The sequence below is a fragment of the Aricia agestis genome, chromosome 4 (genome assembly GCF_905147365.1).
Source record: "Aricia agestis chromosome 4, ilAriAges1.1, whole genome shotgun sequence".
Taxonomy (NCBI): Eukaryota; Metazoa; Arthropoda; class Insecta; order Lepidoptera; family Lycaenidae; genus Aricia; species Aricia agestis.
Genome location: NC_056409.1, coordinates 7,235,256 through 7,252,220, shown reverse-complemented (window position 1 = coordinate 7,252,220; position 16,965 = coordinate 7,235,256). Strand labels below are relative to the sequence as shown.

General features: G+C 37.7%; 3 protein-coding genes across 3 annotated transcripts in view; 2 read left to right on the top strand and 1 right to left on the bottom strand.

Moving 5' to 3' along the window:
• The window catches only part of LOC121725957 (myosin light chain kinase, smooth muscle-like), a 41,907-nt gene extending 32,726 nt beyond the window's left edge, over positions 1–9,181 (top strand). Inside the window, exons 5-8 of the mRNA XM_042113159.1 lie at positions 1,682–1,823; positions 4,113–4,312; positions 6,878–7,030; positions 7,654–9,181. Coding sequence (XP_041969093.1) covers positions 1,682–1,823; positions 4,113–4,312; positions 6,878–7,030; positions 7,654–8,833 — 1,675 coding nt within the window. The 3' untranslated portion in view covers positions 8,834–9,181. The remainder of the gene's footprint in view (positions 1–1,681; positions 1,824–4,112; positions 4,313–6,877; positions 7,031–7,653) is intronic.
• Positions 9,182–12,112: 2,931 nt separating this feature from the next.
• LOC121726451 (40S ribosomal protein S16) lies at positions 12,113–14,831 on the bottom strand. Its single transcript, XM_042113832.1, has 5 exons — positions 14,772–14,831; positions 14,635–14,679; positions 14,116–14,247; positions 12,883–12,997; positions 12,113–12,345 (listed from the first exon to the last, which is right to left on the bottom strand). Exons 1-5 carry the CDS (start codon positions 14,787–14,789, stop codon positions 12,200–12,202), a joined length of 456 nt encoding a protein of 151 aa, XP_041969766.1. The 5' UTR covers positions 14,790–14,831; the 3' UTR covers positions 12,113–12,199.
• A 270-nt stretch (positions 14,832–15,101) lies between these two features.
• Positions 15,102–16,965, top strand: part of LOC121726294 — a 35,498-nt gene continuing 33,634 nt past the window's right edge. The window contains exon 1 of the mRNA XM_042113582.1: positions 15,102–15,327. The gene's annotated coding sequence lies outside the window, so the exon portion shown is untranslated. The remainder of the gene's footprint in view (positions 15,328–16,965) is intronic.

Genomic DNA, 16,965 nt, shown 5'->3' with positions numbered 1-16,965 from the left:
ACCTAAAATTTAAAAATGTTAGTACAGAGGGAACTAACATTTTTAAATTTTAGTGATAAAATATTATATATTATATTAACATTAAGTATATACAGCAACATTTAAGGGTGGGTTGCACCAACTTACTTTAGCTATAACTGTAACTTTAACTATAACTATAATGCAAAATGTCAAATCTTTGGTTAAAGTCATAAATGGACGTCAATATTTAACCATAACCTTGAGCTCGCGACAAGATTTTGAATGAACGTGGCGAAAAAAAGGAACTAACGCTGTCATCATACAAAAACGCCATTTTTGACAGTTCTCCTTTACCAGCAGCGCCCCCGCCCACGTTCATTTCAAGCCTTGTGGGACCACCTGTCATCTGTCAAATTATGTCGTCAAAGTTAAAGTTATAGTTAAAGTTAGTTGGTGCAACCCAACCTTAGTGAATGATTGTTAACAATTGTGTCTACTATACTTACTTACAGATTATAATGTATAGCTCATAACTCATTGTTACTAAATTAACCTTTAAAATTATTTATGCTAACCACAGACGCCTATATAGCCATAAAGTATCAATGATCATCAGATTAGTATCAACATTGTATATTTGAATATAAACAAGGCAATAATCTCATATACAACCTTGTGTCTTAACCTAGATGTTTATTTTTAACAAAGCTACGGGTTTTCACAATGTGATAGTTTTGGCACATTTTCAAGATTAGGTCAAAGATTTTTGATTTCGTGAACCACTCATATTATAATTTGTTCTCGTTCGCTATAGTTTGTTAAATTACAATTTTATTTTTAAAACCGTTATCAATTGAATTTTAAAGTCGTGTTACCCACCCCAAGAGTTTTAAAAATACTTAAATACCTACTGTTAATTCATGTATGTTTTACATCATTTATTTTGATATAGGAAGTATAAAACAGCAATCATATAACAATACATTTTTTTGGATTATATCCAAATTCAAAAACGTTGTAAACTATCAAAGCCAATCACACTTGCCAAATACATCATACTCGCTAATACATGTCTACTACGAATAATAAAAACTACATGTCTATTAAAATGCGCAATTGTAGAATTTCCTGACACTCACAAATTAATATTGTTATAACTAGGCTTCTATTTTTGAAAATAACTTGCAGAATTGATGGAAAGAAATTTGTTGCTTTCCATCAGGTGACCCGTTTGCTCATTTGCATCCTTATTTCATAAAAAAAAATTGTAACAATGGTCGGTATTTGAGATAAAAATATATACTTAATTAAATAAAAGGAGTAGGTACCCGTTAAAATGTAGACTCTCCAAACTGTTGTTTGAAACTCTACATTTGAACGCGTACATTTTTCTCTAGTTTTACGAGGTTTAAACTTTAAGGTCAAAGTTTAATAAAAATGACGTGAATTAAATATATTATTTAAATAATAAAATCATGCTAGAAGACACACCTCCCTTACTCTTCGTACGTAGGTACATATATAAGAAAGAAAACACATGATATTTTGACTGAATGCAACCTTAAAAGTCTTAGATCGCCGTGGTCCAGCTGAATATAAAGTTTCTCAGACTTCAGAAACTTTGACGATTCACGATTGTACGTTATCTAATGTGCTAAATCCTCTTTTAAAATTTCACCCAGTATTTTTCCATAAGCTCAGTATGAATGTCTCATTCCAGGATAACCGGTGGAGAGCTGTTCGAGCGCGTGATAGACGAGGACTTCGTGCTGACGGAGCGCGCCTGCACCGTGTTCATGAGACAGATCTGCGAGGGCATCGACTTCGTGCACAGACAGAACATACTGCATCTTGATATGAAGGTTAGTTTTTTTTTAATTTTAAACTTGGGCCAAACGACACATCTTCTAAAACGTTAACTGTTACCCATGGACACCTGCAGTGTCGTTGGGGCCCAGGACGCCGGATAAAAGAGGGCGCCAAACGTAAACAAAAAGGCACGCGTAGGCGCCACTTTTTTGGCACTACCAGCACCCTGTGCGCCTAAGAAATCTCGCCCCTAGGGCGCTGGTACTGCCAAAACCGGCACTGCCTTTAACATCAAAGTCGCAAGTTCTTTTCGGCCTTTTAAGGAGGAATATAGGCTTTCTTCTTGAAAAATGTTTTACTGCGCGCTGCACCTTTACTATTTGCGTGATTCGTGAGAGAGCCATGATAAGCACCTTACATTAAATTGACGGTTTACACAGTTGCACAGTCAATAAATACTAACGCGCGGGAAATGTGAGGAAATAGATCAAAAGATCTTCCAGAATTCGAATATTATGCAACCAATATTTTTAAATATGAATTCATGAAGTACAATGTAAAATTATACAAGCAAATGATATAATACTAGTCGGTTATATAATTTATTAAAAATGTTACAAACATGTCGGCATCTTCACCTCGAGATCTTTTGATTCTTTTCCAAATCGTTAATCACAATGGCGGAAAAGCGCGCGAAAATTTTATGTTTATTTTTTTTAAACATGGAAGTTTTAATGGCAAAAGTTTTCATTAATCATGCGCTTTGATTGATTAGTCCGTCGCAAATAATTCTTATTTCTTAAAACATTTTACCATACTTTTAACGCACTCTCTACATGTAGAGACACTTTACGTTTGTTATGATTGTTATGAATATCGAAGCTCATGAATTGCACAAGCCACTTACAAAAATACTTCCATGACTCAGTCTCAATATTAAAATACTTAAACAATACTACACGAGTCTACATACAAACAGCATGTAGGATATGACACTATGAATTTATTGTTTTGGCATGAGTTTCGTTTATCTATAAGTAGGTACATGGTATGTTTATAAAAATGACCATTAAACATTTACTTTGAATACCTTTGTTTATGACCGGAAAATTGTTGTTTTGATTCGCAAAGGGACTACAATGTGCACGTTGTGTGTTTGTTGTGTCGGTAGCCAGGTGCTAGCATCTCCTAATAAATTATAAGGAAATCATGTTTAATTTAAACGAAAAACACATTTAAAGACCCATGGAAGTATCATTCTTATTGTTTGAAAACATTAACAGATAGAGTTAGTGATGTGCATTTGAATAGATTTTAAAGTTTTGAAGAGTAGACTCTACTCAGTGCCGTAAATAGGGCGGCGCCACCGGTGCCCAGGCACAGGGCGTAGACTCTGGGGGGTGCAAGAATGGCCGGACCAGGGAGGACTCTTATTTTTTCGGTTTGCTCCCAATAAGTTCCCGCTGCGCCCCAGAGAAGTTTCCCAATGTAGTAAAAATATCCACAGCCGAACATTATATAACCTCCTCCTTTTTTGAAGTCGGTTAAAAGACAAGGGTGCAGTTATAGAAGCTCGCACAGGGAGCGAAAAAAACTATTTACGGCACTAACTCTACTTGTTGTTTTAACAAACGCACTCTATTATATTCTTTTGGATTAGGGCAATAGACTAGCGCTGCATAAGCAACTGATACAGCACGCTAGCTTGGAATAAAAATTATGCTGATCTTATGCTATAAAATATAATATGTAGACTCTACATAATACTTATAACATTAGTTTGTTAAAACAATAACAATGATAAAATACTATTATGATAGTTAGATTTAGATATTCAGATTAGAAGACAAATGATCCACTTATGTAGAATTGGTGAGACGCCAGAAATCATTATAAAGACCCCATTCTAAATTTTACGAACAATTTCCACCATTGTTTTCCGACGTCACAACCAACCCACGTATAATAAATGAAACAGGTCATTGTTTGCGTATGTTTCTAAAAAACAAAATAAAAATATAAATTAGGTATTATAATATGTACAAGAATTTCAGTGTCTGTCGTTGTGCTATTTAATTTTAAATAGACGGTATCAAAAACCAGCCAAGTGCGAGTTATACTCGCGAAGAGTTTCGTAAAGACGACTTAGAACTTTTCTTCTTATCTTATATCTTTAAACGAGAAGCTCGGTCAAATAGCTAGTTACTACTTATACGCGAGTCCCACTTAAATATTTATTTGAGCGGATAAATATTTAAGTCGCTACTCTCTACAAAAAATAATTTTACTTTACATATAATCAAAATGCATCGAAAAACTAGAAAACTCTTTTATATTTACAGCCAGAAAACATCTTATGCCTCACAAAAACCGGCAACCGGATAAAGATCATCGACTTCGGCCTGGCCCGGTTCTACGACCCGGACAAGAAGCTGCAGGTCCTCTTCGGCACTCCGGAGTTCGTCGCGCCGGAGGTCGTCAACTTCGACCAGATCGGATACGGCACCGACATGTGGTCCATTGGTGTTATATGCTACGTGCTGTAAGTACTTCCATATCTGGTGAACACTGACTTCTTACTGATAATAACATCCATACGTGTATAGAAGTTGTTTTGATAAACTACCTATATCGACGCCCCCACCGAATAATTGGACAATCGTAAAAATGAAAATGTTCAGGAGAGCCGAAAAACTGATTTTTGTTAATAACTCCGTCAAAAAAGAAGCATCAAAGACTTTTGATATCTCAAATGAAAGCTAATTTTTTGCCTATCTTGCTATCATAACAATATTTAATTACCACCGAGGGTTTTTTTTAAATAAAGCAAAACGCAACTTATCGTTCTTAAGTAGGTCAAGCTCTGATCATTATTGTCTATTGCATGATTATTCGGGTAATTTTGCGTTTCGACTGCAATAAAATGCACATAATATTATAATATCTCATTGCAATATTATTCGGGGAAATTGTATGGGATAAGAATATTGGTAAACACCATAGTACTTTACTATTCGGTGATTAAAAAATATTGTACATTTTATAATTATAGTCATTGTCGTTTATTCCAATGATTTTCTACTATAGGTAAAATAAATATAATATTATGTATTTTAGTTTTAATACATTCATTATTTGATAACATAAATGACATTCTTGGAATCGATGTTTCGCTCTAGGTTCAAAAAAATACACTCTGGAGACTGGCTCTATAATTTTAATAATACTTATAATCATTGTAGTTAATTAAAATGTTAATCATAACCCTCATCGCCACAAGAGTTGGTGTCATAATAATCAATATCATATTCTAAAAAACTAGATCAAAATCGGTCCACCCGTTTGAATGCTACGATGCCACAGACAGACAGATAGATAGACAGACAGACAGACCGACAGACAGACACGTCAAACTTATAACACCCCTCTTTTTGGTCGGGGGTTTATAAAATGAATGATAATGGCAGGAAATTGCTTTAGACAGTCTTCCGAGAGCATCATAGGTCCTTCTTATATGACGGTGCTTTAGTCGTCGACTTCTATCTACATCGTAATACAGTTCAATGTAATCAGGATCAAAACTATGTTAAAAACTTCTCAAGTTACAACACAATACAATATTCACACAACACACTATAACAGCACATCTTATAGTAGCTAGCAATCGCATTCCTAAATACTGAATTGAGTCCCATTAGGACCTGCAGGACAACTTCCACGAATAATATTTGACTGTCTGACAGCTGCTTGCAGGAGTGAAACTGTAACTAGTGCTGTCGTGACATTTTTCAGCACTTCTAAGGAGTCTTTGCGAAAGAAGAAAATGTAAAATACGTTTTCGTTAATTTGTAATAGATCTCGCTGCTTATCGGTCACGATTAGTTTATTTTAAGTAGCAAGTATTGCCCAATGCCCGTACATCCTTTTTTCTGAGAAAACCCGCATGTGGATTACAAAAATCGAAACAGAATATGATTATATACCCTGAAAACTGAAGAAGACGGATTCCTACAATAACCGTCAAGTATAAAACAAAAATATGAGCAATGTACGTAATTTAACGAAGGAGAAGGACTTTACCACTTGATGTCTTCCAAAACGTCCGCTGGTCGTTCTTACGTCTATGACGACTCAAGGACATCCAAAAAAGCTAGCCAGGGACAGTCAGACATTCTTATTTTTTTTTTTAATGAAGAAAGTCTGACTATTCCTGACTCTTGGGCCTGTGTAAACCTCTGCGATGACTGATCCGATGCTGGACTGAGACTGGAGGCTGGAGGTGAGTGGACTAAGATGATCACCGTGATATGATGGTCGTCCGACTCAGATTCTACAAGTTGTCCAAAATAAAACCCAACCAATATGCCTTTATGGCCCAAAAGTGCACCGAAGACGCCCTCTATAGGTTAGTGAACCACATCAGAAAGAAGAGAGAGAAGGAGAAGGGGCCTTCGACAATGCTTGGTGGCCAGCTGTAAAGGTTCGGTTAGCTGAAGTAAGGTGTCTGGGGAACCTAAGACGGGTGATCAGCGGCTACCTGAAGGAGTGTGAAAGTAAAATGTGCAGGAGTGGAAGTGTGCAGTGGGCAGTAATGTATTTACCCGAATAATCATGCAATAGTCGTTTATCGTCAAATCGTTTTTCGCAATAGTTTATTGACCAGTTTTTGGTGTAAAATACAATTTTAAGTATTGTTATGGAATAAACACATAATTTTTTATATAATATCGTTGTAAAAATATCCACAGAAAAATTCTGAAAAAACTTCACATGATGTATTTTGACTTCTAGATGCCAAAAATCGCATAACAGCAAAAACCCCACAATAGCACATTGTCTGATTATTCGGTGGGGGCGTCGATATGTTTTTAGAGTTGGAGTGAATATCTTAGTTAGAAAAGGGTATAGGAATATAAGTACTCAAAACACAAACAACGAAATTACGGCAAACAATACTTGAAAGATATTTGTAAGATCAACGTGCTAAAAGCATTTAGTATTTGTATCAATATTTTAGACAAGTTTTGCCTTTATACTCCAGGTTTGTAGATAAATAGTTCGGAATTCAGATAACTATAACCTTACAATGAACTTAATTTTTTTTCAGCCTATCGGGACTATCACCGTTCATGGGAGAGACGGACATAGAGACAATGGCCAACGTGACCGTTGCCAAGTATGACTTCGACGATGAGGCCTTCAATGAAATATCCGACGACGCCAAAGACTTTATAAGGAAACTACTCGTCAAAGACAAAGAGTAAGTGGTCCTTTCCTTCTGTGACTGTGTTGTGCGTTCAGAGTTATTTTATTTCAGATCCTTATTCCAAAGACATAAGGATTATTGTCATAAAATACTTTAGCCTAAAATAATAAAATAACTCTGAGATGAGATTAGTTTGATGTTTTTCCTAAATCTGAGATTAGTTTGATACCTTTGTTCTATTTTTGATTTGTAAATACTGCCGACTCTACCTTTTAATGGCGTGAAGATGGCGTTAAAAACATTCTAAAATACCCTCGTTTTTAAACAATGTTTACCGTTGTTGTTGTTGTTGTTGTACAAACCATTATATGTTACCGCACTCCCCCCAATCAATAGACAGCATAAAAGCTGTTCTAGCCAGCTTGTCGATAAAGGCCCTCTGTTACTTTACCAACACAGAGACCAATCTCTGAACCGAACCACAGATACAAATCAATGAATCGATCGCTGTGGCTGAACCTCTGTTGTCCTAGTCGTTTGTTGTAGTAGTATATTGTGTTACTTTCACTCAATATTGTAGAACATATTGATGAAAATATTATTTAGTGTCATTCAATGACTTAGTCGTTGAAGATCGTGCAGTGGTGTTGGGTTAGTAACAGGGGTCTCTGTCGCAGGTGTCGGCCGAGCGCGGCGGAGTGTCTGCGTCACCGGTGGCTGGCGAAGCGGCCGCCGGCGCACAAGCCGCGCCCGCCGCCCGCGCCCAAGCACGAGCTCGACGTCACCAAGGACAACCTCCGCCTGTTCGTCGAGCGGTGGAGCGAACACCCCGACTCCCCCTACGTGTTCGACAACGAGGCCCACGAGATCGTCTCGCTGGCCGGCGGCGAGCGCTCCTCCGTCGGCGGGTGCTCCCCCTCCCCGCGCAGCTCGCTCAGCAGCTCGCCCGATCTCGTGTTCGACGAGGACGACCTCGAGCCCCCGCCGCTCCGCGACCTCCGCGAACCCGCGCCCGAGAAGACGCGGTACAACCCCGTCGAGCGCCGCGCCTCCGACAGCAGCTGCTTCCTCCACAGGAGGCATGACGTCTTCGTCCGGAAGAACCTCGCCGAGGAGATCAAGAAGCTGTCGGACCACCTGCTCATGCTGTCCACCATGAACACCGACCTCACCAACAACAACAGCGCCGGGGAGGCCGACAAGAACGTCGCCGAGTCGACGACGACGACAACGACGAGGGAGACCAGGAAGATTCCGAACGGCTTCAAGACCGAGACCAGGACGACGATCGCGAGGTCCGCGACCAACGGCAGCGCGACGGTCGACGAGAGGAAGGCGTTCGCGTCGAAGTCCCCCCGCCGGGTCAGCTCGTCGTTCCTGACGGAGAGGGAGCGGGAGAAGCCGATGACGAGCCGGATGCCGTGGGCGAAGGCGCCGCGGTCGAAACGCGTCACGACGACCAGCCGCGACGTGCCCGACCAGCCTGTCGACCGCCGGCGGACCTTCTTCGAGGAGTTCGACCGCAGACGCGACGAGATCCAGAAGATCGCGAGTGGCGCCGAGAACGGCCGACAGCTCGCGTACCGGCGCGGGGACGAGAGCAGCGCCCACAGAACCAAGGATCTGCTCCTCCACCTCCTGGAGAAGTGGGGGGAGAACGAGGACGTGGAGGCAGAGCGGACGGCCGGCGGTACCTCCAACGGCGGCCGGCACCAGTCCATCTCCCTGGAGTGGTCGCCGACCGACCGGCTCGCGCAGAACTCCATATCCAGCCTTCACGCCTTCTTCAAGAGACAGTCGTCGCAGGAAAAGATCCAGAGAAAGAGTATAAGCAGGGAAGTGTCGAATTCTAAATGATTTTTAGTGAGATAAAGACTATGTGCCATGACATTGTGTTGTTCAGAAAGGTCGATCTGGTCTGGTGATTACTTGACCATTCAGCTCTCTCACTCCGAAGATAGATTTTTGATATTTTATTATATTTAAAGATTCATATTACTTTTGTAAATTCTAAACATACACTTTATTTCATTGGATCTTTTAATGTTAAAATTAAAGAATATTTTGATCTCATGCTAAAAAGTAAAATTAATAAGTATAAAATATTGTTTAATTACAACCCACAATATGTGATTCATCACAAATCATACCATGTTACTGGGAGTACCAGCATTGGGTAGGATGCTACGATTTACAAATATTAAAAACTAGTAGGATGTAATCTTTCTGAATAGCTCTAGGTTACCAAAGTAGGGCATGATTAAGATACTTAACTATAAATGACAATTATCTACGAATCTAGTCTGCATACTCAAAGCTACCGGACGCAGCACAAGACTGAGGCAATTCGATTTAACATTGACAATAGCGCATAATTTCTTTTTGTACTTTTTTGTAAATATCGTGGATTTTTTAACATAACACTTTTACTCTAATTTTGTTCCTTGTATGTACTTAAGTGTATTGTATTGAATATTAATAATAATTTATTGTTACTTTATGCGTACGTTGTTAAAATATAAGGCTTTATAATATCATTTGTTTTATTTACTTGTTCTTTCGAAAACTTACTCTTTATAAATAGACCGGGAGACGGTGACACAAAATATTAGGTCATTTGTATTTTGTACACACCTAACACCCGAGAAGTATGGCATTACGCTACCGATTAATTCTTTTTTTCGACTAAGTATCTGAAAATACAAGCATTTTTGTGGAACAAATCGTTCGACACTCGTTATTTATCCGACGCGTTTGATTAAAGTCCCTAAAATTAGGAGGTCGATGTCTGTCAGTACGAATATCGACGTTAAAGGACATTAAAATAACATTCATAATATCAGCGCCTTGTACAGTGGCGGTTACGCGCTCGCCGAGTGCCTTGATAATAGGAAATAGGAGAAAAAACCTTTTGTTTTTAGTATTACACAAATCAAATATATCAAATCGTTTAGGTTAGGTTACGACAAATGTACTACATTTTTTGTTTTTTCTAGAAAGTGTGTACTTAATTTAACCATAAAATGATTTAATTATGAAAAACAGCGTTATTGCAGTCATCTTTGAGATTTTTTTCTATCGAGCAGAATTTATCAAATTGTGTACTGATATACCTTTGCGTATAGTAAATTTTCTCAATTTTAAAACGGTACTTTTTTATACATAAATAATGACATTTCCTTCACAAAAAACATTATTTAAAAAACCCATTTTACGTAGTTGCGACAACCACAGCGCCTTAACGCCCACGCGATTGAGCCGCCGCGGCCGGTGCGAGCGCTATGACCATAATTTTCCTTGCCTTTACGTAATTCGACCCCTGAAGAACCGCCATACTGGTTACGTTAGTAACATAGAATATCATTGCCATACTGGAACAAATCCACGATATTTTGTGTCACCATCTCCCGGTCTAAAACATTTAATTGAACAATAGCAATTTCACAAACTAGATAAGCCGGGCATATAATATAATAATTTTGTTTTCATTGAAAATAGAAAAATATTAGGTATTTGGATAATTTTTTAATCCAAAATCTGATGAAATACGTGAAACGGTGTAACTTAGCTTACAAGTTACAGGCGGCATCTATGAGAAAAATGGAAAAAAATAAAGAAAAACAAACCGATAGATGGCGCTGCCTAAAAGCTTCGACGTTATTTTTGATTATAGAAAAGGAAAATTTAATTTAACTGTTAAATTATTGTAGAGATCGTCTGCCAGCATCTTCAACCCTTACTCATCCCTGGCTGATCCAGTCGGCGCTGTGTACTGAACTGCGAGTGACCAAGACTAAACTCAAAAGATACGTCATCAAGAAAAGGTGGGCAAAAGCAGTTGCTGCTGTTATAGCTTTGAAAAGAATGGGGGCCAAGTTTGACGATATTCCAGAGGAAAAGAAAGTTTTGTAAATGGGAAAACATAAGTAATTTTGTACGAAAATGTTATGCATAATTTCAAATCCTTGTTACCTTGAGTTTTTCCAAAATAACAGTTTGTCTGTTAACATTACCTGCAAATAAAATAACAAAATTCCAATGTGTGCGCCTAATAAAATGTTTCTTGGATTACGAATCTCAAACGTTTTGTAAGCCTTAAATCTAGTACTGTATACTGGGTCCGTTTCCAAGATGGTGAACAACCATGAAACTGGGCTCAAACTCCCACTGCCGCAGAGTCGAAACGTCAATTTTTTTGGCCTTTAGCTTAGACTGGGTTGCACCAGAGGCGTGGGTAAAGTTAAAGTTAAATATGGCGTCCAAACACCCCATATTCTCATACGACATCTGTAAATTTTTCCGGTTATAGTTAAGGTTAAAGTTAAAGTTGTTGGTGCAACCCAGTCTTATTCATTTCTATTATTCTATTTTAAAACAAATTTCTGCTATGAAAATACGGATGCGTGCGTTCGCGCTTCGACGTGCATATTTTGCGCTCGAAACTAGGCAAAAAAACATGACGCGACGCGACGCTTCGACTCTGCCCCTGCGAGTTGAGCCTAAGGGTAATTTTATACTAGCGCAGAGTCGAAGCTCATCGAAGCGAATTATTTTAACTGAATATAGGTAACAAATTCAATTTTAACTCCAAAGCGTTAACGCACTTTATTACTTCTGAGAATTTAAAAAGGCGCGCGCATCCGCGCGAATTCGCGTCGATGCGCCCGACCAACGCTGATTGGCCACGCAGAAGTAACGTATGCGTTACGCTCTGAAGGAATTAAAAAAAAAAACAAATTTAGGTTGAATTTTCTGTGTTCAGTTTTTGGAAATTCGCTTCGACTGCGCGACTTTAGTATAAATTGACCCTAAAGGACCTTAGATTTGATTAGACGATTTTCCTACTAATAGTAAACTTAACATATCCATTACTTATAGTAAAATTGAATACATTCTTTATACATTATACACCTAGGTATAAGTTGCATTTAATCTATTGTTAACAAAGACATTGTTTGAAGTATTAACTGCATTATTTAATAATTATTTTATTTTTATTTGAATAAAATTATTGTCAGAAAGTCTTGTCTTGCAATTATTTCTTTCCAAATGCACAAGTTTTTTAAATATAGTTGGTATATTTATTTTACTATTAAGAATTAATGCTTTGATTGGTAAAATAAATAAAAGAAATACTGTTTTTTAATTTTTATTCACCCTGTGATATTGCATTGACAGCACCATACCAGTGCAATACCAGAAGACGTAATGGAAAAAAATGTATTAACGGTAAGATTTCTGGTATCTGGCACGGGCTCCCGGACCACCAAACTTCTTGGGCTCGCAGCGCCTGGGGTCTGCTACTAGCAAACTTCTGTCGTATTGGACAAGAATGTCTTTGATTTCCTTCTTTGATGCCTCGTCTACGACTGTAATAAAATAAAAAAGAATAAGGATGTTGAATGTATTAAACATGCAGGAGACAGTTTTCATTTAATAACCAGTTCAACAGATTCAGAATTTTTTGTAGTGTTCATTTCAAACTAGGCAGGTAATAAAAACACTGACTGCTTGGTAAATGACACATATTTCTCTCCCTTCCCTGAAATGACTATCTTACAATATGTAAGACAGCTTTGGAAAGAAGGGGATTTTATACTGTGCTCCATACATGTTTGACTAAGCTTAGATTTTTTTTTCAATAAAAGTATTTGTATACTGAATTGCTACTAAATTGCAATAAGTACTTAAATAATTCGAATTATTCTCATAAATAAATAATTTAAATTTAATATAGGATCATATCACTGAACTAAATTAACAATATGCAAAATGAATTAGTTGATTCATTGTAAGCTAAATGCAGAGCAAAAATTGAAATTTGACCAAATTAATGTGCTATTTAAATATATTTTGGTATCGCAAAGTGAATAAGTGAATATAGAAAATCAGTGCAGAGAACTTACATTTCTGGTAGAAGGCGATCAGGGCCTTTGAGATGGCTTGTCTGATGGCGTAAACCTGCGCTACATGACCACCACCCTTAACAGTCACTCTGATGTCCACACCCGAGAATTTTTCCTGCAAAGAGTAACATCAATTAGCTGTAAGCTCTACTAGAATAAAAGATACTGAATGCGCTTAAGAATCAGAAAAATGTTTGACTTCATATCAAATGATCAGGTTCGGAATAAGAGTTATTCATCATGAAGACAAACTGATACAGCAAACATTAGATACTTTTAAAAATCACTACATAGTATAAAACAAAGTCGCTCAAAACAAAGTTCTCCTATGTCCCTTTGTTCCCTTTACTCTTTAAAACTACATAACAGATTTTGATGTGAGATTCTTTAATAGATACGAGTGATTAACCCATCAAGCCCCATAAGCCATAAAGGAGTGAGCACACTGTGAGACAGGCCGTGCCGGGGCTCATCGCAAAAATCCGCCTCCATACAATTTGTATGGTAGCGGAAATCCGCTGCGCCCCGACAGTGTGCGATAAGCGCATCCGCTTCCATACAAATTGTATGGAGGCGGATTTTTGCGATGAGCCCCGGCACAGCCCGTGTTAGTGTGCTCACTCCTTAAGGACACCAGTGAATAGTCAATAGAATAAGAATAGATTTCCAAGAATCCACGTTCAAAGGATAACGGAAGTTTCAATAACATTGCAAACGCAGGCTGAAACTGAAGTACTGTACACTATGAAGAGGTGTACAGAAAACTTTGCAGTGGTGTATGTCTATCTCTATTCTCTTATGGATATCCCACTAATTTTCGAAGCAATTTTAATAAATACAGCATTAATCCTTATCCAATGAAATAACTTAAATACATTGTTGATTCAATGTAGATCTATATGGCCCTTTACAGGCTACAGCATATGATTTAAATGAATATTTTCGAAGATATTACAGATTTAAAAATTGCGGGACATACCTTTTGCGGCGGTACCGACCAATGCAGGCCACGGGTAGTAATGATTATAAATCAAAACTACTGAATCAATTTGAGACATTTTTTCAGTGAGTGACATACCTAGGTAGGCTATATATTTTTTACCAGTGCGAAGCCGGGAAGGGTCGCTAGTTATATTAAATAAAACCTAGATTATCAAACTTTTAGGTTCTGACCTATAGTATAAGTTCCCTAACTAGAGACACTGTAAAACTTTGACATCGAAGTTCTGTTACCTTTCCAATCAACAGGATTGGTTCTTGGAGTTTGTACTGCAGCAGACGGGGCTCTACCAGGTCGAGGGGACGACCATTGACGCGGAGAACTCCATTGCCGCGCTTGCAGTACGCTACTGCTGTTGCGGTTTTCTAAAAATAACAATATTTCTTGAGTAACTACTTGTTTTGAGGTTATGATATGCTTCTTATTTACTAAAACATTTTAAGATATCTGTGTTTACAGGATTGTAATTAGTTTAGCTGTCGATTTTGTTCAGAACGGTCCAGAAAACACTTCCTAGAACGGCTGGTACAACAAAAACATTTAATCTCCTTTTCGATATTAGACCGTAGCACCAAATAGGTTACAACGGTGAAAGGCAGAAAAGGGTGTTATATAAAGCTTAAAAATGCATATTAGTGAGAAATTATAGTAAGAGATTGACTCGTATTGCATTTAAGAACAATTTAAACTAAAACTCAATGAATAAAAGCGTGAAATTTGACAAACACGTGGATATGTTAAAAACTTCTTACCTTACGGCCGAAAACTTGGACGGCCTGAATAGGTTCGCGTCTCGCCTGAAATCACCAAAAAACCATTTATTATTGAATACGAACATTGCGATTGTATGTAATTATAACTAAATATCACAAATTATTATAGCACGCACCTCTTGCGCGGCAGCCATTTTGACAGAGAAAGAATGTTCATAGACAAATGTGAAGTTGACGTAGACAACACGTAGTGATTATATTCTCTTTGGTAGACAATAGAATTGGTAGCAAAATGTCATTCTGAAACTTCCATAGACAACAAATTTTTCATCTACATCGTTGGTCATTTAGTATGACTATTCGACAATAGATGCCTCTAGTAATAGAATAAAATGTTTCAGTCACAGAGTTACACTACTTCTATTCGAAAACAGATGGCGCTTTATATTATGACTCACAAGTCACGTAGAAGTAGAACCGGTCCCGGTGTTTTGTTTTGTATTCACCGGGCATTTCAAATTTCTCAGATACGAAACGTATAGTGCGTGCGCTGGTTGTGTTTCACTGTTGAAGGCTATGTCCCGCGAAAACACTTTGGTTGTTGCGCGAGTGCGTTAGAACTTTACAAAAAAGTGTGAAAAACGTTATAGAAAAATAATTATGAACGTATACGTGTGCCCCAAGTTTTATTTTACTATTTGACTGGATTTACCTACTCACATTTTGAAGAAGGTAAGTGAAAATATTTTTAAATTTATTTCACTTCTTCGCGATTTGCGAAGATAATTTTAATTCTAATAAATACCTAACTTGTTTAAGTATTTAATTGAATGTAAGTAATAAAAATTATTACTTAAATCCTCAAATACAAGAAGAGATATTAAATATTATGTTAACTATGTTAACCTTTTTAAAAAATATTGCAGTCTTAGCTAAAGTAAGTAAGTATAAAAAAATAAGTAAATATTTTAATTATGATTAACCTTCAATTTATTGAAGAGTTTGACATATAATTTATAATGGGATTTCACATAGCCTATGTGGAACAATAGCTTTGTCCACACTGTGCCTTTTTCTGTTCGTCAATGGCATGCGTCATAGCGCAGTCCACAGCGAACGTGAGGCATGCCCGCGACGCATGCCCTCTGACTGTATCCAGAAAACAAAAATGGCAATGTTGGCGTTGCGTAATGCGTTCGTTAAAGCATTTAATTATTGAATGCGCCAAAACGAAAGTTGAATGAAAGAAGATGACGAAAATTGAAGACGAAAGCGCATAGTGTGGACGTAGCTTTTGACCTGGCTATGGCGCATAGGTCAAAATTGTTCCACTCTGAGTGTGGCAGTTAGACATAATATCTATTATTAATTAGGTACATTCTCTCTCTAATATTTTGATAAGAGATGACAAGTTTGCAAGTTAGTACCTACCTATAAGAAAAACGAAGATGCGTCACAAAAAACAATGATTCACCGAGGTATGCGAGCCGCTAGGTGAGTTGTGACTTGGTGACACCAACCACTTAACAAAACTATTCGTCCTTTACAGCGAAGCCGCCTAGGCCTCAGCCCAACTAGGGTTAATTGCTTATATAGTGCGAATTATCAACTATAAAAGTCCCAAAGTAATTAGACCACCTTTTTATGACTAAAATTATAATAATAATCTATGTAGGTACCTTCTTACTACCATATTACATCCTTGCCTGAATATGGTACCTATAGTCCAGGGGTCACCAACTAGTTTCGCTCGGGGTCCATTTTTGCCATTTGGTGACCCCTGCAGCTATAGTCTGTCAAAAAAGTGAAGAAATTAAAAAGTGGCAACATCGTAGTGTCATCCCTTTCTTCTTAGATTTATTTGAAAGGCATGACACTACGATGTTGCCACTTTTTAATTTCTTAACTTTTTTGACAGACTATACCTACACTGCAGATAAATAAAACCCCGTGAAAATAATTTTGATGGTAGGCTTAAGTATTTCAAAAGTAATTCTCCCTCAAGAATTCATACAATAAGCTCATGAATCCAAACTCTAAAGTATAGGGGTCGAAGACGTTTTAAATGGGTAGAATTTAGAAATAAGGTCACCCTCGAAAGCTTAACGCAAGATATTGTGAGATGAGGTTTACCTACAATAAGTTAACAACAGGGGTGAGCTTGAGCATAAGGTTCTGGAGTCAGCTAACCAATATAATATTAATTATTAAGTTATATAATTAACTAGGTGTCCCGGTTAAGAGGAGTCCACACCGCCCTTTTTTCCATACAAACGTTGTCCCCTGTTTCCTCCCTGGATAACGCTAGTAGAGTTATAATTTTTTTCCTGAATATCTACGGCCACTAATACAATGTCCCTATGTTTTCTT